We start from the raw sequence: 20,581 nt of genomic DNA, 5'->3' as shown, positions 1-20,581 counted from the left end.
GTATCCCTGTGGAAGCAAAACTGTTCGAGACGTGTGAATCGGCAGAGGCGGGGCGGGGCAGGGGTGGGGCGGGGGTGGGGAGAGGATATGGCACCTGCTGTTCCAGGAGAGCCAGGTGCTCGTCTCTCCTGGGAGGACTGAACAGAGGTGGCGCTGAGGGACCGAGCGTGTCCCCGTCACCTGCACACATCACGCCCAGCTTAGACGCACCAGAGCCCATCTGCACCAGCTGGCCACCCCCTCGCAGCCCGTGTATGTGGTTGGAGGAGTGGGAGAAGCAGATTTGGGCCTGTGACCCCGTGGACTGTGGGGTGGCCTGGATTGAGGCTGAGCCTGGGGAGCCGTGTGTGTGTGTGTGTGTGTTCATATCCGGGTAGCCCCTTTGTGCACAGACGCCCGGGGGGCCACCTGTAATTTAAACAGATCCAGGGTTAGGAGCGGGACTTTTCCACTTCTGAGTCATGTGACAGAGCGAGCCAGCCACTTTCGCGGAGTCGGGAAGCTGTGGCTCATCCCTGGCCTGCCCCGAGCTGCACCGCTGGCCCAGCCCCCACCCACCGGGCTGGGCTGTGCCAAAGCCAGCATCCAAGCAGGCATCGCGTTTGCAACTTCATCTCGGATGGAGAGATCCGTTTCTCTTATTATTGCTTCTCTTGTTTATTATTGTGTGAAGCAGAGAGACACAGGGACAGACCTGCCACCTGCCGATTCACCCCGCAGATGCCCCCATCCGGACTGAAGCTCAGAGCCAGGACCTGCATCCGGGTCTCCTGGGTGGGTGGCACCTCCTGCCCCCCGGGGTGTGCATCAGCTGGAAGCTGGGTTCACGAGCGGAGCCGGGACTTGAACCCTTGCAGTCGGATATGGGAGGCTGACGTCTTAACCGCTGGCAGACTTTAGGGAGGGCTCGGCCAACCACAGCCCATGGACCAGATTCAGACTGCTGCCCGGTTTTAAATGACTCACAAACTGGGACTTAAATAGTTGATAAAAAATCGGGGAGATTTCAGGACACATGAGGATAGAAAACTCACATGTCAGCATCCATCAGCCCCGTGTCACGGGAACAGCATAGTGCCACTGTTTATATGCAAAATATGCATGTGGGGGATTTTTAAAAACTGTGATAGCCCCTTTAATAAGTGGAAGCCAACTTGAGTTATTTTCATATTGCTGTTTCAGCCGATTTTAATTCCTTTATTAAACAGCATTATGGCAGGAATGTCGCCTTCACCCAGATAATAACCAGGGCAGGGACAAATCGCTGGAGCGCCAGCCTGGAGTTGTGCAAAGCCAAGTTCAGCCTCCGGCCCCTCTCTGCTTAGTGCTATTTGCAGACTCCGGTCTGTGTTCTTTGTCCTGCTGATGAGAGCAAGTGTGGGTATGGGGAGAGAGGGGTTGGTGGGGCGGTTCCGGGAGAGGAGAGACTTCTAGAAACACCTCCCCTGCCCCCCCGCCCTGGGGCCAATTCCTCGCGTGTCTCCCCCCAGCCCTCGGCTGCCAGCTCTCGTTATCCTTGAAACTCATTTTGTTCTTGCCTTCTGTGTGGCGCGGATGGTGGTGCAAGGGAGTGTTTTCCAGGATTACAATCTGGGGAATAAGGCAGGGGCTGCTCAGGCTTTTGAGCTGCACACACAGCGCGTTCTCCAAAGGTGACTGCCTGCACGCCGGCCATCGGCGTTGCTGGAGACGCCAGAGCGACTCGAACCCGCTGTCCTTGGGAAGTCGGAGAACCTTTCCTTTCTCCGCACGGGGAAGGCAGGACCTGCACATCGCACAGGCTTATCTGCAGCTCCAGCTTGGGAGGAATTAGGGAACGCTCCTCGCGGAGCAGCCGAGAATCCGCGCTCGGGCCTCACCGGCAGAGTCGTACAGAGCTGACCTATCTTTAAAAGCAAAACGTACATTTAATGCCGCGCGCGGTGCACGGAGGCCCTTATAAGCTGCGGGTGAGCCAGGTTTTCACGTTCAGGAATCCGATTCCCACCTAGCTCATTCTTTATGCAGGAAACATTTTCACAATGCCACTCGTGGGGTGTAGCCCACGCTGCTGGTGTCACTGCCGCTGGGCGGGGGGTGGTCTCCCAGCACCGGGCAGGGGGCAGGACTGGTGAGAGAGGAGGGACTTGCCTTCTGTGACTTCACCCCCCCGCCGGTGCTTCTCCTGCCTCGTTCTAGCCCTGGCCTTGCGAGCGGTTTCTCGAAGGAGCTCTTTTTAAAATTATTTTTAGGAAGCGCGTTGTTGGGTCAGCTCCTCGGCTTGCTGCAGCTCTGCAGATGGGTCCGGGGGCTGTACCTCTTCCCTGTGTGATGCTGACACACGTAGACGTGCTTAGGGCGCTCCAAGCCCAACCGGACCAAAGCTGCTCAACCCGCCTCGGGTCCTGACCCACCTGGGACCGCAGTTAGCCAGCACTCAGCAAGCAGGCCAGGCGGCCGGCATCGCGGCCAGCCTCGGCGGCAGGGCAAGTGCCACCAGGTGTCCCGCTGGAAGGCTTGGCTCTCACAGCGCTCGCAACCGGAGCAAGACATAGCTGATTATAAAACTTTGAGCCGTTCCAAATTTTTAATTAAAAAGGTTTTAGAGGCTTATTTTTGGCTACATGTTCCTTATAACATAAAATTAGAAAAATATAGGACTCTGCGTGCGCCTGCTGCCGACACAGCGTCTGAAGGTGGCCGCTCCCTTTGTTCCTCTTTGTGTTAGTGTCGCTTTCAGCTGCAGATCTGTTGTGACATTGCGGAGTGTGGGTGTGCATCTGCGGGAGGTCTGTTCCCATCCCGTTATCCCTACCCACTCTGCGTAGAATTCCCACTCAGTGTTAAGTGGCAGTCCCAGTGTTGAAAGAGAAATTCGCCCAGCCAGGCCTCCACGAGGGTTCTTCTTTTTTCTTTTTTTTTTTTTTTTATTCAAAGTTTTATTTATTTGAAAAGCAGAGTTACAGAGAGGCAGAGGCAGAGAGAGAGTCTTTAAGCTGCTGGTTCACTCTCCAATTGGCTGCAACAGCCGAAGCTGCGCGAATCTGAAGCCAGGAACCAGGAGCTTCTTCCAGGTCTCCTATGCAGGTGCAGGGCTCCAAGGACTTGGGCCATCTTCTACTGCTTTCCCAGGCCACAGCAGAGGGCTGGATCGGAAGTGGAGCAGCTGGACCTCGAACCGGCGCCCATATAGGATGCTGGCACTGCAGGTGGCGGCAGCTTCACCCACTATGCCACAGTGCCGGCCCCATCCACGAGGGTTCTTATTCTGTTGCGAGAGCGGTGGCAGGAGTTCCCCCTCCCCCGGAAAGCCCCCTTCAGGCTGCTCTCCCGACCCCATCTTGTGGCTTGCGTGTGGCTGGGTGTCTGCAGTGGGTCCCGCAGTCAGAGGGAGGGCCAGCGAGACGATGCACCCACTCTGGAGAAGGGACAGTCCGATGGAGGAGGCAGCCTGGGATCTGGCACCACAGCGTAAGGCACTCCGTGCGGCAGGAACCGGGAGAGGAGACCCACTGACTGGCCTCGGGAGTTGGGGGTGGCTCAGCAAGGGAGGTGACTCTTCAATGGGCCAGGGCGACACAGAGTATGGCGCCGGCAGTCTCCCAAGGGGCCACCGTCTCCCTGGGCTGTGTCCTACTTCTCAGCACGTCTACACGGCTGCCCGTGGTAATTAAGTGAAGCGTACCAGATGGATGCTTTCGCGAGAGGATGGCTCGTCATCTTGCTCTATTCATGAAGCTGGCATCGTAGCAGACTCAAGGCTGCTCCCACCTTGACATGGCTTTGGAGACTGGCCGGCGTGTGTGTGTGTGTGTGTGTGTGTGAGAGAGAGAGAGAGAGAGAGAGAGAGAGCGAGCGAGCGAGAGAGCGCGAGCCTAGCGCCTGCCCATCAGCAGGGCCAGGCTGAGTGGCAGGTGGGGGCCATGAGCATGGACACTGATCCCGGCCAGGGCTCTCCAGAGATGTCACTTGTCCGTGTTCCCTTGCTGAGGGTGGCGAAGCCTCCCAGGCCTCTGATCACTCCGTGTTTCCTCGCGGGGGCTTGAGGACGGCAGGTCGACACCCTTACACGTCACCTCGCTGTCTTTGGGAAACGCCAATCAGGGGTCAGCGTTTGGCCCACGGCTGCGGCCCCCTCGTCAGCCGTCGGACTACCCCGAGTCCAGAACTGGTTCCAGCTGCCTGCTGATTCACATCCGGGGGCGGGGGGCGCGTGAACGGGCCCCCCTGCTGCCCATGGAGGTCTGGATGGGGCTCTCTCTGCCTCTCGGCGAATAGTGATCTCAGACAAATACAGTTAGCTTGAGCTACAGCAGACTTGGTGCACAGTGAGGGGTTGGTTTCCGGCTGCGCCCCGGCCTTGGCGTGCTCTGTGCTGTTCCACGCGGCCGCCCCAGCGTCTGCTGTGAGCCGGGCACTGTTGTCCCCAAGGAAGCAGGCGTCAGGAGACAGGTTCAGCCGTGTGACCGAGGGCAGAGGGCGGGCAGGCGTGGGGGCCGGCACACGTGTCCCTTGTGCCCAACCCACGGGCGCCCCAGGGAAGCAGGCTGCGACCCCCTACCCTCCATCAGGACACTTCAGGGCGAGTTGGGCTTCCTCAAAGGGCTGGAGCCTTGGAGCAGCCGTGCCCAGGTTCATCCTCCGCCACTTGGGTAACGGCAGGAATTTGAAATTGCTAAGGGTCGTTGATTGCAGTGGCACCCCCGCCGGTGCCGTGTGCGTTCTTGGTGTCTGTAGCCGGGTTCAGACGTGCGCGGATGAGTAGAATTCGGGGGCTGATTTCCCGTCCGTGCTTTGCATTTGAAATACAGATCGGAGTTACCAGGGCGCGTGCAGTGTTTCTCCTGCGTTTTAGCTGCTCTGTCAATATCGGCACCACCTCCAAGAAGAGAGAGCAGGGCTTCCAGTTCCCGCGATGACTTAAACCCTGTGACAGGTGCACCCGCTTGACACCCCACTGGCGGGAATCCCTGGAGCAGACAGATGTCCATCCTTGGGATGGTTAGGGATCCCCAGGTCTTGTTTAGAGACAACCTTTCCAGTCCCCTTCCCGGAAGTGGCCACCGGCCCAGGGTCCCCCCGCCTTCCACGTCAGCCACCGCCCGGCTCACAGGTCCCGGGGCTCCTTGCCTGTAGGCCGGGCAGCTGCAGGTGGGACGTGTGTCTTGGCTGAACCCTGGCATCCGCCTCTCCGTGCCGTGCCCTCCGCCTTGAGCCACGTGGCCCCTGGGGCGCCCCTGCAGCCCGGGAGGTTCCTCGGCTCCGAGCGAGGTTTCCAGCAGTCTGACGTATGGCCGTTTCTCTTCCTGCAGCGAAACCAAAGATCCTGACTTCCAAAAGACTGGTGAACGGCGTGCTGCAGTGTGAGGCAGCAGGATTCCCGGAGCCCACCATAGACTGGTATTTCTGTCTGGGAACCGAGCAGAGGTGAGAGGCTGATTCTTGAAAGAACGGCCGTTCACTTGAAATCCAAACGCGTTTTCAGATGGTTTTTTTTCAAGCTTTGTTTTGATTATTTTTTTTCCTCTCTATGTGCCTTTTCAGAAAGGGGATAATGGCTGTATTTTTCTCGGTCGACATTAATTTTGTTTGCTAAAAAATGATTACTGAACGACTTGTCTGTTTGGGTGGTTATCTTTTTGGATTTATCATGCAATTTCTAGCCTGCAGGTAGATAAAGCGATTTTCCAGGACAGGGTAATTCGATTTCCATTCTGTACACAGGAGGTAATGTGTGTGGGAAATGTGGCTGTCATTACCATGAACAAATTACCTCCCAAGTTAATTGCCAAGTTGCCAAAAAGTCTGGATGGCGTCCGCAAGCTTTGCAACGGGGTTTCCCTGAGCAGGGCACGTCTGGAACCGGGTGCCTCGCGGGTGCTTCTCGGGGACCTGGTCGCCGCGGCCAACCGGGGGACATGGCCGTGACCGATATAAAGAGGGTCCCAGGCCCCTGGGGAAGCAAGCCCCATGCCTCGAGTCTCTTAGCACAGATGGGTGGAGGCCCACGTCGCAGCCACTCTCTGGCTGTGCGGGTGGTCGGGGCAGACTGAGCAGCCGGCACACGACGGGCTGGAGGCGTTGCGAGTCAGGTGGTCGGCTCTGCCCGGTTTTGGGCACCACCACCCTGTGCCCCTTCTCCACCGTTCACACCCCTTCCTCGCTCTGCTGGCCCACGGGGGTCTCTCCCATGGCAGCTGGTTCAGTAACCACCACCACCCCCCCATAACGTGGGCGTTAGCTGCCTGGGGCGAGTCTCGGGGCGTCCACGGGACTGGGCAGACGTGGACGGAGCAGGAGTGGGAGCGGGAGTCGGATTGTGGCCCGCGTTGAACTCCGAAGCCTGCCTCCCCTTTCCCGCCCGCTCCGTGCCCGCTGACCGCAGGCCGCGGGGCTCTGCTCCGGCCCACAGGTGCTCGGCGCCGGTGTGGCCGGTGGCCGTGCAGGTCCAGAATGCGTCGGAGCAGCCCTTCGGGAAGCCGGTGGTCCAGAGCGCCATCGACTCGAGCGCCTTCAAGCACAATGGCACGGTGGAGTGCAGGGCGTCCAACGACGCGGGCCAGAGCTCCGCCTACTTCAACTTTGCCCTTAAAGGTAACAGCAAAGGTATACTCCTCTTTAATCCAATTTCAGGGGATTGCTCACGCTCTGTTAAGTCCGTTCCCACTGGCCATGTGATTGATAACACCCATCCCACCGCATCGTCATCCATCTGTCGTAGAGTGTGGATAAGTTCCACTTTGCCTCGGCCGATTTTACCATGCCGTCATATACTCACTCACGTGTGTGCATGCGTGTGTGTGTCTTTATGTAACTGTATATTTACAGCTTGACTCCATTAAGATGGGCAGAGGAAAAAAGGGGAATGCAATCACTTTTATCTTTACTTACTTTTTTTTTTTAAGATTTTATTTATTTACTCAAGAGGTAGAGGTAGAGAGGCAGAGAGAGGGAGGGAGAGAGGTCTTCCATCCGCTGGTTCACTCCCCAAATGGTCCCAATGGCCAGAGCTGGACCAATCCAAAGCCAGGATCCAAGAGCCAGAAGCTTCCTCCAGGTCTCCCACGCAGGTACAGGAACCCAAGCACTAGGGCCATCTTGTACTGCTTTCCCAGGCCACAGCAGAGAGCTGTATTGGAAGAGGAGCAGCCGGGACTCGAACCGGTGCCGCAGTGCAGGCTTAACCTGCTACACCACATGCAGTCACGTTCTGCCTAGGCAAAATGGGCTCCGCTGAAATCTTGGATTCAATTTACAACCTCAGTGATTTAACAGGAGTCACTGTAGCGCTCTGGGAGACGCTGTCTCTGGAAGGCAGTGTCCGCGGTGTCTTGGGAGGTCGTGTTAGGCGGCTCCCCAGCCATGAGCCCCTCCAGCAGGTCCTGAGTGTGGACAGACTGATGAACGGGCACCCAGCTGTGGGGCAGAGGCTGGGCGCCCCGGCTGGTAGGGCCTCGGTGTTTGTTCTTGCCAGTTGGCAAAGACTGGTGCCAGGGAGCTGTGTTCTCCCAGGGTTGGAGGAGCGCGGGGAAGGGGCTTGCGTGGTCCCGAGCCATCGTGTCCATGCCGGGAGGTGGGGCACAGATGCATCCAGGTGTTGTTCGTTGCTAAGCGGCAGGGATGTGCTCTTGGGCTGCGGAGAGCTCTCCCCTGCCCACAGCCATCTGGTGTGGAGGCACCGGGAAGATGTGTCTGAGGAGCAAGGGAGGGGCGTCGCCAAGGCCAGGATCCAAGACTCGCCCGGCTGTCGGGCAGGCGCTGGCTGTCCAGGACCCCGTCCGGGGCCAGGGTGTGACCCCCCACCCCCACCCCCATTTCTCTCGCACCCCAGAGCAGATCCAGGCGCACACCCTGTTCACACCTCTGTTGGTGGGGTTCGTGGTGACGGCCGGCGTCATGTGCATCATCGTCATGGTCCTCACCTACAAGTACCTGCAGGTGAGCGCCCGCCTGTCCGTGCCCGGGGCGGGGTGGAGCGGGGCATGGCAGGGCATGGCGTGGCGGGGGTGGGGTGGAGCGGGGCGGGGCAGGGGTGGGGTGGGGTGGAGCGGGGGGCGGGACGGGGGTGGGGCGGGGCGCGGCAGCGGGCGGGGCATGATGTGGGGGCGGGGCGCAGGGGCGTGGCGGGGGTGGGTGGGGTGGGGTGGAGCAGGGTGCAGGGCGGGGCGCAGGGGCGGGGCGTGGCGTGGCGGGGGGTGGGGTGGGGTGGAGCGGGGGGCGGGGGGGGGGCGGGGCGGGGCGCGGCAGCGGCCAGCCGCTCACCTGCGGGCCCCGGTCCCCGCAGAAGCCCATGTACGAGGTGCAGTGGAAGGTGGTGGAGGAGATCAATGGCAACAGCTACGTGTACATCGACCCGACGCAGCTTCCCTACGACCACAAGTGGGAGTTTCCCAGGAGTCGGCTGAGCTTTGGTCAGTGGGCGCCGGGGGGCTTTCCGCGCCAGCCGTCCGCGTGCACCTGACGGCGACTTTAGGGAACTCGGGTGGCTGCTGTGGCTGGCGCAGCGGTGCCACGTCCATGTGCAGCCCTGCCCGCCCCCGCCCCCACCACTGACCCTGTCCCCATCCGTCCTGTTCCTCTCGCAGGGAAGACCCTGGGCGCCGGCGCCTTCGGGAAGGTGGTGGAGGCCACGGCCTACGGGCTGATCAAGTCGGATGCGGCCATGACCGTCGCTGTGAAGATGCTGAAACGTAAGTCCCCGCGTGTGCTGGGCTCCGGGGGCCGCCAGCCGTGGGCCTGGCCGCAAGCAGGCGTTTTTCGTTCCAGCGAGCGCCCACCTGACGGAGCGGGAAGCCCTCATGTCCGAGCTCAAGGTGCTGAGCTACCTGGGGAATCACATGAACATCGTGAACCTCCTGGGAGCCTGCACCGTCGGAGGTAAAGCCGCGCCGTGCGCCCGCCCGCCTGCCCGCCCGCCTCGCCCCGCAGCAGGAGGGTCAGGCGGCCCGCTTAGAGGCTGCTCGCGGCGTGTTCCTGCTCCGCGCCGGCCGAGGCTGCCCTGGGGCGCGTAGCCCAGGACCCAGGGCAGTCACCCCGCTCCAAGAAGGGTGTGGGAAGGACAGCCGGACGATGAGGTCATTTTGGTGCTAAAGAAATTTCTTTTTAAGATTGATTTATGTGAAAGAGAAAGAGAGAGATGTTCCGTCTGCTGGTTCACTCCCCAGATGGCCACCACGGCCTGGGCTGGGCCAGGCCGGAGCCAGGCGCTTCAGCCGGGTCTCCCACATGGGTGCAGGGGCCCAGGCACTCGGGCCACCATCCGCTGGCTTGCCAGGCCATAGCAGGGAGCTGGATGGGAAACGGGGCAGCCGGGACTCCAGTCGGGGATGCCAGTGCCACGCGGCCCCGGCACGAACGTCTGGACTGTGTCCCGGTGAGCCGAGGGAAGGCTCTGGGAGGCCTGGAGCCTTGCCCGTTGCTGGGCCGTGTTTGGTCATCGGGGCTAATATTGCTGTGGACACCCGCATTTTGAACGGGCCCCGCGCTCCCTGCTCTCCCAGTTCTCCGGTGCCGAGTCACTTCTGCAGAGTCGGCAGCCCCGTGGAGGGTCCCATCCAGGCAGTCTGCAGCAGGCCCTGGGGTCTAGCTGCCCCCGCAGGTGTGGAGAAGCCTGCGGTGACGTCCACCCAGGCCCTGCAGGTGTCAGGAGTCGTGGGTGAGCTGCATCCGCCCACACTAGTTAGCTGCCTGCCACGTGAGGACCACAGCTGGAGGCGTTCGGGGCACCCAGTGCTCTGCCAGCAGCGGTGGTCAGCGTGTGGCTCGCTCCAGGTGGCCAGTCCCGCTCTGCCCTGCCGGCTGCCCCATGAGGGCAGGAGCCTCCCTGTACACGTACATCCGGGGACCCTGGGCCCCAAGAACTGAGCTCGCCTGGGCAGGGGGAAGAGGGCCTTGCCTGTTGGGCTTTGCCCCCCCAGCTGCTATGATTGTGCAGGGACCACCGCCGCCCCCGCCCGGAGCTGGCCGTGGCTGCCGTGACGTGCCGCGGGTGCCGGCGGAGGCGGGGTCACCCGGGGCGCAGCCCCGTGTCCTGTGCCCTCAGCCCGTGTCCTGTGCTTGCAGGGCCCACCCTGGTCATTACAGAGTACTGCTGCTACGGGGACCTCCTGAACTTCCTGCGGAGAAAGCGGGATTCGTTCATCTGCTCCAAGCAGGAGGACCACGGGGAAGCCGCCCTCTACAAGAACCTCCTGCAGTCCAAGGAGCCGTCCTGGTAAGGCCGCCTTGCAGCGTCGCAGCTGTGGACGGGCGCTTAGCGGTCGCAATCAAGGCTGATTCTTGAAAAAACACACTGAGGCACCCGGAGGTGCCAAATCGAAATTATTAGATTATTTAACCGTGGTGACCGGTTCAGGCAGTTCAAATGGTTCGAAAGATGCAAAGCACGGTCACCTTAAGAGTTCGGCTCTTTTTTTTTTTCCTGAACTTTTTTTTCCTGAACTTTGCTCCGTGAGCCTGTGTGGGTTCTAGGCCTGGTTCTCCTAGCACAGCTCAGTTCCTGCGTGCACTTGCCCTGACGCCCCCGAGCCTACAGGGGGCGCTGCTCCCAGGGGACCGTGCTAAAGCCTGGGCCTGCAGCAGAGCAGCACGGAGCGCTGAGCCCCTCTCTCCACGTCCACTTCCCGGCGTCCCCCCCACCCCACGTCCACTTCCCGGCGTCGCCCTCAAGCCGGCCCTGTGTACTTGGCCCCCACCTGGAGCTCGCCACGCGGTAAAAAGGCGGAGCTGCCCCAGCGCCTTGGAAAGCTGCACCTGCCTCTCGCACCCTGGATAGCATGAGTCCCAGTGACGTGTGAAGGGCTCTGGGTTTCCTTAAGGAGAAACGGTTGGGTCGACAGCAGAATGCGATGGCCCCCGTAGACACTGCTGACAGGCCACTCCCTCCTGAAGCCGTTTTCCGTAGCTTTGGCTCAAGTCCAGAGCCCCAGGTGGTTGGTTGGTTTTTCTGTTTGTTTGTTTTGGTGTTGGTTTGTTTTATCCTTGCAGACTCGGGTGGTTTAACAAGGCAGCGAGACACTGCCCAGGCCCCCTAGTACCGGTTTCCGCTGAGTCTGTGCCCTGGCGTGGCAGCACCGAGCCCCTTTGCCCTCTTTCTGAAACCCCCGCCTGGCGTTGCCGCGGGCACCCCAGCCAAGGCCCGTGGGAGGCGGATTGGAAAGGGTGGCTTCCTTTGATGCCAGGAGCGTTTTCACGTCCATGCACGGGAGGGATCCTGACGAAGTCCGTGCGTGGGCGTGGAACCCGTCACTTGCCCCGTCTCCCCCGACCTCTGGGACGCGCCCACCTGCCCTCCCGCTCCCCGGGCTGCCGGCCTGCGTGGCGCGCTGCGCGCTGCGCCATCCCATCTGGGGCTGGAAGCCTGGCGCTCCGAGGGAGCCTGTTGTCATGGTGTCCCTATGCTAATGAGAAGCGGGAAGCACTAGGAATCTTGAAGAGTCTCCAGCCAAATGTTGCCGATTCGAGAGGGCCAGATGGTTCAGAAAACCGCCCAGATTATTGGCGTTCGTCTGAACCGCGCTGGGTTTCTCCCACAGACGCCGTGTGTTCGCGCCCTCTGCCTCCCCCCGGAACAGGCCTTGGAAGCTCTTGTTCTTTGTGTGTCGCTCGTCATGGGGGACAGCGTCTTTGTGCCCTGTTTCCCGTGGACACCCGCGGCGTTAGACGGGACACAGAAGGAGGTTTTCCCCACTCGGTGATAAAATCGGTCCCCGGGCTTGACGTGTGTCCCCTCTCCCAGCAGCGACAGCACCAACGAGTACATGGACATGAAGCCCGGTGTCTCCTACGTCGTCCCCACCAAGGCAGACAGAAGACGATCCGCCAGAGTCGGTGGGTTCCCGGGAGAGGGCGTTCAGCCCAGTGGTTAGCGCCGCCACCCCCCACGTCAGTGCCTGGCTCTGAGTCCTGGCTCTGACTGCTGCAGACCCGGGGAGACGGTGGTGGTGGCTCAGGCAGCTGGGCTCCCGCCTGCCACGTAGGAGACGTGGATCGAGCAGCTGGCTCTTGGGTGTGGAACCAGCCCAGTGCCAGCCTCTGGGGGGACTTGGGGTGAACCAGCAGATGGACCCCGCCCTGTCCCTCTCAGACAACGCAATGCAGGTGTAAAACGTCAAAGCCGTTTGCTTCTCCAAGGGTGTCATCCCCTGCAGACCTCTCTGTGGTCGTGGGTGACGTCACTCCCAGCGTCCTTTATGCCGGGGCAGGTGTTTGAGGCCGGAGTGTGTGTGTGTGTACTTGATCAGCTTATTGTAAAGTGTGTCTGTGTGTAAGTAAACAAGCATGCGGAGTGCGTAGTTGTAGGTGTGAGATTTTGGAAGGAAGCCACCATCGGCCTCCCACAAGGCTTGTGTAGCCCAACCCTGGCTTGTTTAACGTCCCCTTGTGGGCCAGGGTGGCGTCGCCACCTGCACGTGTGCTGCAGTGTGGTCCTGACCAGGCTTCGGGGCAGACCGGGCCTGGGAGGGCCCCTTTCTCTGCCAGGGTACTTGGAGATTTATGACATCATCCGTGGGCCATACAACATTACCAACCTAAAAGTTAGCCTGCCCTGTGTTTACTGAATTTTTTAAAAAAGCTTATTTATTTATTTGAAAGTCAAAGATAGGGATCGGCCATCTGCTGCTTCACTCCCCACATGGCTGCAATGGCCAGGGCTGGACCAGGCTGAAACAAGGAGCCAGGAGCTTCTTCCAGGTCTTCCACATGGGTGCAGGGGCCCAGGGACCTGGGCCATCTTCTGCTGCTTCCCTGGGCACATTAGCAGGGAGCAGGATGGGAAGTGGAGTAGCCAGGACTCGAACCGGCAACCATATGGGATGCGGGCACCACGGGCAGCAGCTTTGCCCGCTGGGCCACGACACTGGCTCTTGGGTCACTGAGCTTTGAGCCCCACCTGTGGTTGCCTTGGGGGCGGGGCCAGACCAGCCGTCTTCACAGGCCCTACGGGGGCCTCACCGGCGGACAGGTGGCTGCCGTCGTGTGTTTTCCTAACTCGGGGGTTTTATTGCTGAGAAGAGTCCTTTCTCACCAACAGGCTCCTACATAGAGCGAGACGTGACGCCCGCCGTCCTGGAGGACGACGAGCTGGCCCTGGACCTGGAGGACTTGTTGAGCTTTTCCTACCAGGTGGCCAAGGGCATGGCTTTCCTCGCCTCCAAGAACGTAAGTGGCGCTGAGTCTCGCGAGCCCTCGGTAGCCTGCGGTGTCACGGGGAGGCGTGGGAGCCAAACGCAGACGGAGCTCGGACCCTTTTGTTCCAGCTCGCCCCTGATTCCTGTTCTGACTTGGGAAGCTCTCAAGTGCAAACTGCCTAAATGAGCTTCCCAAGAGTGTTGTCTCCAGCGAGTCCGGGGAGGGCTCCTGGCTTTGGGGGGATGCAGGAGGGGCCCCAGGAAGTAGACCGACCATCATTTTATCAGCAGAAGCCAGGGGATGCTGCCGCCTCGTGTGGCCAGGCCTCATGCGTTCCCTGCGTGGCTCATGGAGTGGCAGGAGAGAAGGGGTCAGAGGTTGATGACTGTGGGACAGGACAGGGACCAGGGATGGGGAGAGGGGGAGGGGAGGAGGAGAATCCAAAACAAGGAGCAGGCACCCTGGCAGGATGCAGGGAGCTCCCCCAGAGAGCTGCTAACCAGAGTGGGAGGTTCACAGCCTCTCCGGTGACATTTGCAAACAATTACCAAACCAAAAGAGGATCCCGGATGGCTGAATACAGACCTCCCTCCTTCCGGGGCCCTGGGAGGTGTCAGGCTGAGGCTGCAAAGTCGTTTTAAGATCTCTTTGAAACAGACACTGAAGGAGGTGTATGCAAACAAGCTTTCAGCTTTAGGCTGAGGATGGGGCCCCATTCCCGCTGGGTTCCCCCCACCGGGGGTGAACGTCTTTGTCTTGCCATCCAGAGACGGGGAAAGCATTTGCCAGAACCAAGTTTGAAGCGATGCTAGTCCCGAGAACACGAGACCTCTGGGATGCCATTTTGCTTGGGGTTCTTGGCAAATGCTCTCTCCGCGCAGAACAAACGCGTTGGGTTTTTATGGTGGCAGCCGGGCCCTGGTATTGGAGTCTCTTTAGGAAGTAAAGTGGCCGTCCGCGGTTTGCTTTTCTCCCCGCCCTGGGCAGTGTATCCACAGAGACCTGGCCGCCAGGAACATCCTCCTTACCCACGGGCGCATCACCAAGATCTGCGACTTCGGCCTCGCCCGAGACATCAAGAGCGACTCCAACTATGTGGTTAAAGGAAACGTGAGTACGCGGTTGTGACGAGGACCGATTTGCTGGGATTTTCCCTCCGCGAATCCCTCCCGAGACGGCCTGCGTTTGAGCGCTCGGATGAGATGCGCTCCAGGCCAACTTGCATCCCGTGCTGCACCCCGCTCGGCTGACGCCTGGTCAGACTCCCGAATTCTGATTGTGTAGTCACAGGGCATGGCCGGAAACAGAGAGCTTCCCTTTTCATGGTCGCACGAGAACAGCAGTGACCCTGGTCTTGGCCAAGTGTAACAAATGTGGACTTGAAGGTCACAGCAGGAGAATTTTGTTGTTGTTGTTGGAGATTGACCTACCGTGTGGAAAGTCTACAGTCCTGTTGAGAGTTAGCCTTGTACCGTGTTGGCTGTTACCGCGCCTCGGTTGGTAGAGCGGTGAATTTTTCTGAGTGCTTCGTTCCATTGTATTCTCCCAACAAAATCGTGACCCAGGTGCCACGTCGGCCCATTTTTCAAAGCCGGGGAAACCTGAGAATCCTAAGGCAGCCGCTGGACATGGAGGCTGTGGCCAGAGGCCCTGGTGCCGGGGCTGTGCCCACCGGCCTGGCAGCCCCGCTGGCACGGGCCCGTGCTCCCCCAGGCCTGTCGCCCAGGCCGCTTTGGCGGTCTGCAATTCTTCCTGGAGGGGGGTGTCTCGTGTTGACGCGGTATTTCCCCCGTTCATCACCGCTGCTTCTCCGTTGTAGCTTGCACTGGCTGTGGGTCTGTAAAAATGTCGCTGGGTCTCTCCTGACCCAGGTATGTGAACCCGGAGTGGCTCCCTGGAGGTGAGGGAATTCAGTTCACATTTAAACGCACAGGAAGTCAGATAACGCGAGTCGTGTCGGTCTCACAAGGCCCGAGCTCTTGGTAGCGTCTATGCCGTGACCCCGTGCAGGGCCTGGGGGCGCACACAGACCCCTCATCAGAACACTGTACGGTGTGCACAGAGCAGGCGCGTAGGGTGCCGGAGAGAAGCAGCCGTGCCGAAGTACAGATATCAGAATCTCATAAAGCACAGCTGTGCACAGTCGACACACGTGCTTCCAACAGAGTCTAGCTGTGGTTCTAGAAGCTTCTGTAGGAGTAGACCTTTAGCGAGTGGTTAAGACGCACGTGTCCTGGGTTCACAGCCCCAGCTGCAGGCTCCAGCTTCCTGCTATGGGAACCTTGGGAGACAAACTGTCGTGGGCAAGTGAGTGGGCTCTGGCCCACCAGGGGAGGCCTGGCGTGTGTTCTGGGCCCAGCCGTGGGGGCGACTGGGGGGTGAACCAGCACGTGGGATCTCTCTTCTTCAAATACAAAACACTGTGAACTTAGAAAGAAGGAAGCAGGCAGAGTAATTTCAAGGTGGCGAGGACTGTAAGATTGTTGAGAGACGGCTGGGAGCCCCGGAGAGGAGTAAGGGGACGTTTGTGGTCGTTCACGGGTGGCACAGCCACACGTTCTGCTGGTACTCCCGTGGGGCCGTTCCAGTGAATGCCAGACTCTCCCAGAAGAGAGTGGAAGCCAGCGTGCTTTCTTTCCCATCCAAGTTCCAAGGCCTCTGGATCCAAGATGGTGACCGGTCTCGGGTTAGAGCCGCTTAGGGATGTTGGGAGTGTCCAACGTCGTCTGTTTTTACTCACCTGAAAGGCAGAGACACAGAGATGTCCCATCCACTGGTGCCCTCCCCAGGTGTTTACGACGTCCAGGGCTGGGCCAGGCCACAGTGGGGGGACCCAGGGCCTCGAGCCGTCCCCACTGCCTCCCAGGCCGTGCGTTAGTGGGAAGGTGGACTCAGACGAGGCGCCGGATTAGGCCCAGGCACGCTGACGTGGGTTGCGGGTGTCCCAAGCGGCACCGTGACCTGTGTGCTGAGTGCCCGCTGCTTCCCCTCTTGCAGCCACAAAAATAACTTTGAAGTGAGAAGGCGCTGCCTACCAGTTCTTAGTCCTAAATGGAGCCAGGGACGGATTGGCTTAGCTTTTTCTGGCAGGCTGGGATCCGGACCTGACGTGGGCGGGAGAGGGAGGAGCGAGGTTGGGCTGGGTGGTAGCCTCGCCCCGTGGGCGAGCCGTTCCGGGGCAGGCGAGTTTTCAGATCCTAACTGTCAGGTCTCGCCCCGTCTCCTGTATCCCACGAAACTCCAAGCATTGGTTTTGTTTTGCGGTAGAAGAGACAGGGGCTCGATTTTTAGTACCTGGGTGACTTCCTGCGTGGGTGAGCCTGCGTGGGTGAGCCTGCGTGGTTCTGCCTGCGTGTGACAAATCCCAGGATAAGGTGGACAGGCAGGGAGTCAGAGGGACGTGGGGCCTCTTTCTGGTGCCCTCCCACCGATCGCCCCTGTCCTCGGGGTCCGAGGCGACCGCCGGCTGCACGCCAGCCGTCACATCTGGGGACTGTGTTCTGAGGTTTACCCAAAGCTGCCACACAGTTTCCAGCGTGGCCCCGTTTCTCTACTGCAGGAAGAGAGGGGCGCAGGGCTTGGGGACATCGCTCAGGGCCAGGGGCAGCCGGGAGCAGAACCCACACCTGTGTGCTTCTGACCCTGCGGCTTTAACGACCATGCCGCGTGGAGTCGGTGTCCCCGTCCCTGGTGGAGAGGACAGACACGCCGACTGCCCGTTCCGGAGCAGGTGGTGGCCACATAGTCAGAGGTCCCGGAAGTTTGTCTGCCGGGGTGGCCTCAGGCGGGTGATTGTGAGCTCGGCAGTCGACACGGCTGGGCCGGCTGTGTTTGTGCCACAGGCCCGGCTCCCCGTGAAGTGGATGGCCCCGGAGAGCATCTTCAACTGCGTGTACACGTTTGAGAGCGACGTCTGGTCCTACGGCATCTTCCTGTGGGAGCTGTTCTCCTTAGGTAACCACACCCCGGGTCAGGGGTCAGGGGTCGGGGTGGGGGGGGAGGACCCTGCCCCGCTCTGGGGAGCGCCGACCCGCCCGCCGTGTGCGCCGCAGGCAGCAGCCCCTACCCCGGGATGCCGGTGGACTCCAAGTTCTACAAGATGATCAAGGAGGGCTTCCGGATGCTGAGCCCCGAGCATGCACCTGCTGAGATGTAAGCCGGCCCTTTGCCGTCTCTCCGTCAGGAGAGCAAGCCCGAGGGGGCGGGGGAGGGTGTGCGGCTGGCCTGTGGCAGCGTCTGGGAGTGGTGCTGAAGGCCCCTCCCCCGGCAGGTATGACATCATGAAGACTTGCTGGGACGCTGACCCGCTGAAAAGGCCCACCTTCAAGCAGATCGTGCAGCTCATCGAGACGCAGATCTCAGAGAGCACCCACCACGTGAGTCCCCCAACCCCCCACCAGCAGGCGGCCCGGGGCTTCGTGGGCGAGGACAGCGCCCGAAACCTGTCCTCGCTGCTCGCCCCCCTCCGAGCCTCGGCAGGGGGTGCGGTGAGCAGGGGGCAGGTGCACCCGAGCCGTGGAGCTTCAAGCTCCCGTCGGGGTTCACCGTGTTTCCTCCCCCGCCCCCCAGGGCTGGTCACGGGGTCCCTGGGTTCATCCTCGGGTCGGGGAAGAGGGAGAGACAGAGGTCTTCCGTCTGCTGGTTCACTCCCCAAATGGCTGCAATGGCTGGGGCTGGGCCAGGCCAAAGTCAGGAGCTTCTTCTGGGTCTCCCACGTGGGTGCAGGGCCCAAGCACTTGGGCCATCTTCCGCTGGATTCCCAGGTGCATTAGCAGGGAGGTGGATTGGAAGTGGAGCAGCTGGGACTCAAACCAGCGACCATATGGGATGCCGATGCCACAGGTGGAGGCTTAACCCGCTATGCCACAGCACCGGCCCCGGCTCAGGGCTTTGGAGCTGCTTTGATTCTCGACAGACAACGCCTGGAAGGGCCGTGGGCCGGCGCTGGCCGTGGGGAAATCTCCATGGGTTACATGGTGCTCGGCCCAGCTGTGTCCACCAGGACGGTGAGCTGGCCGTGTGCCAGTTCGGCCACCACATCTTGGGTGCAGCGAGGACCCTGGCAGAGTGCGGGGTCAGACAAAGCTGGATTTTGGCGCCCGCTGTCCCTGCAAAGGCAGCTGGCCATGTGCTGGCCCGAGGCTGTGGGTGCGCCCTTGGTCACAGGGACCCTCGCTGACCTGGGCTTTGTCTCCCCAGGTTTACTCCAACGTGTGCAACAGCAGCCCCAACCCCGCGCACCCCGCCGTGGACCACTCGGTGCGCGTCAATTCCGTGGGCAGCAGTGCCTCCTCCACGCAGCCCCTGCTCGTGCATGAAGACTGAGCAAGGCCCCAGCCCGGGCCTCCCCTGCAGGGAGGGGCCTCGGGCTCCGGCTTCCTCCATGGCCTCTCCCTTCCTCCAGGGTGGGGGCCGCCGTAATCCCTTCGCGATGAGCACACTTCCGTGGCCGCTGGGGCCGCCCCCTCGGCCACCACCCCCTTGCAGAGGTTCGAACTGTAAATATATTCCCGATAGCAGAGTAGCTCCTACAGGCCACAGAAAAAGTGTGACCGGGCGGGGGCGGCGGGCCCGGGGCCCCGAGGCCTCTCCAAGACTTGCCGATTCTGTCCTCCTAGCGCGGTGGAGAGTTTGATTTGCTAAGCAGTGTAGTTGTCACATTCCAGTAGCCGGCAGAGCCTGCCATGACGCCGGGGCACCAAGAGAAGAGACGCGAGCGCGAGCCCCTTGGTGGCCGTGCGACACCGTGAGCACGAAGGCTGGGGACAGGGGCGTCGGGCTTTGGGACTCTGGTGTTTGACGCTGTGGACGCTGCCCGGGCTCTGGCTCAGCTGACCTAGCGTGTCCCCGCGCGTTGGCGGAGAGGGAGGTGGCCTTGTGCGTGTCCATGCCCCCGGGGGCCCGCGGGTCTGGCTTCTGTCACCACCTCCCCGTGCAGGGCACATTCAGGGCCTCCCAGGTGTCAAGCAAACAGTTGCCAGTTTTTGTTTTGTGGGGAGAAAGATGCACCTGCCAGGCGCAGTCGGTGGTCTCCGCGGCCAGCCGACGAACTTGCTCCCTGGTTCTGCCGGATGACGCCCAGCTGCCCAGTCGATGGATTTGATGTCATTTGCCAAAGAGGTTGACGGTGCGGGAAGACGGTGCTGCCTTCGCGCGGGCTCTCGCGTGGCAGGAAGCACGAGTGGGGTTCAGTTCCGTGGCAGGCGTGTCCTGAGCGTTGGGCCAGTATCTGTGGCTGTGTGTGTGTGTGTGTGTGTATGTATGAGTGGGTTTAGCCGAATAGTGGGGGTGGTGTCCTCACCCCAAGTCCCAGGGGGGCTCGGCCCTCCAGCACCAGGGACAGCGCCCAGCTCCCAGCATCCATGCTGCTGCCGCGACTCCCACAAAGCTTCCGGGCGGCAGGCGGGCCACGGGGTGTCCCCAGCATACTGTCCCCATGCTTACCACGCACACGTACTTCAATGTTGCCCTGTAGGCTAGAGCCTGGATGTTATTCTTGTAGTTTACTGTCTGTTCTTTCTTTTCTTCTCATTGCCCAGCGTAAGAGGCGGGTGGCCAGGTTTAGGATTGGGTTTAGGCTTAGGCATGCTGTCTTCAGGGTTCCTTCTGCGCTCTTGCGTCCCTCAGGCCACAGCCCGAGCGCCGTGGCCATGGCAGTGACCATAGGCACTGGAGTTCCATGCTCTCACACCTGCCCAAAGCCAGCCGGTTCTGGGGTTGCGTTGTCACGTAGGAGATGGCCGCCGTTGGCCAGATGTGTCTGAAAACCATTCCTTTGCGTTCCTGTCGACTTGGATTATGGAAAGGAAATCAGTTAGTGGCTCGTGGTGGATGTCTAGGTACTTCAGGGCACTTCACTGAGAGTTTTGTCTTGGATATTCTTGAAAGTTTATATTTTTATAATTTTTTTTTTACATCAGATGTTTCTTTGAAGTGGCTTTAATGTTTGAAATTATTTTATGGCTTTTTCTGTAAATATTGAAATGTAGCAATAATGTCTTTTGAATATTCCCAAGCCCACGAGTCCTTGAAAATATTTTTTATATATACAGTAACTTTATGTGTAAATACGTAAGCGGTGCGACCCGAGCGGTTATTGGTGTTTTGTCTTTTTTTTTCCTGATGTGTTGTCCAATTGTTCACAGTTCTGAAGAATTCTAATAAAAATGTAAATATATAAAATAAAATGGAGTTTCTGGATTGTTTCAAGCATAGTGAAATGGAACTTTAAGGTGTGTTTGCCCTGATGCTGGAAACATTTTGTACCCAGTTTGCATGAAACACAGGCAGGGCTCTCAGATCCTTGGGGGCTTTATACACGTAAGCATTAGGCAAAAGACACCACGTTTTATTTGTACAACTTGAGGCCTCCGATCGCACAGTCAGCGAGAACACTCGGAGGAGTCTGCACGAACCTACGATGCCCACGGTCAGACTCAGCTTCCTGTGCGGACCTGCCGTCCACACCTGC

At 60.1% G+C, this 20,581-nt stretch overlaps 1 protein-coding gene across 15 annotated transcripts in view; it reads left to right on the top strand.

Moving 5' to 3' along the window:
• The window catches only part of KIT (KIT proto-oncogene, receptor tyrosine kinase), a 69,390-nt gene extending 49,093 nt beyond the window's left edge, over positions 1–20,297 (top strand). For 6 of the 15 annotated variants that reach the window (XM_070047085.2, XM_089301740.1, XM_089301738.1 and 3 more), the window contains exons 8-21: positions 5,292–5,406; positions 6,392–6,585; positions 7,811–7,917; positions 8,264–8,390; positions 8,565–8,669; positions 8,746–8,856; positions 10,042–10,192; positions 11,717–11,808; positions 13,013–13,140; positions 14,098–14,220; positions 16,953–17,064; positions 17,163–17,262; positions 17,381–17,486; positions 18,310–20,297. In XM_070047085.2, coding sequence (XP_069903186.2) covers positions 5,292–5,406; positions 6,392–6,585; positions 7,811–7,917; positions 8,264–8,390; positions 8,565–8,669; positions 8,746–8,856; positions 10,042–10,192; positions 11,717–11,808; positions 13,013–13,140; positions 14,098–14,220; positions 16,953–17,064; positions 17,163–17,262; positions 17,381–17,486; positions 18,310–18,435 — 1,697 coding nt within the window. In that variant the 3' untranslated portion in view covers positions 18,436–20,297. 15 annotated transcript variants of the gene reach the window in all.
• Positions 20,298–20,581: the final 284 nt, after the last annotated feature.

This window comes from Oryctolagus cuniculus, chromosome 8, assembly GCF_051225735.1.
Source record: "Oryctolagus cuniculus isolate XC-2025 breed Fujian yellow rabbit chromosome 8, ASM5122573v1, whole genome shotgun sequence".
Taxonomy (NCBI): Eukaryota; Metazoa; Chordata; class Mammalia; order Lagomorpha; family Leporidae; genus Oryctolagus; species Oryctolagus cuniculus.
The sequence above is the reverse complement of the archived record's forward strand: the minus strand, read 5'-3'. Positions and strand labels throughout refer to the sequence as shown.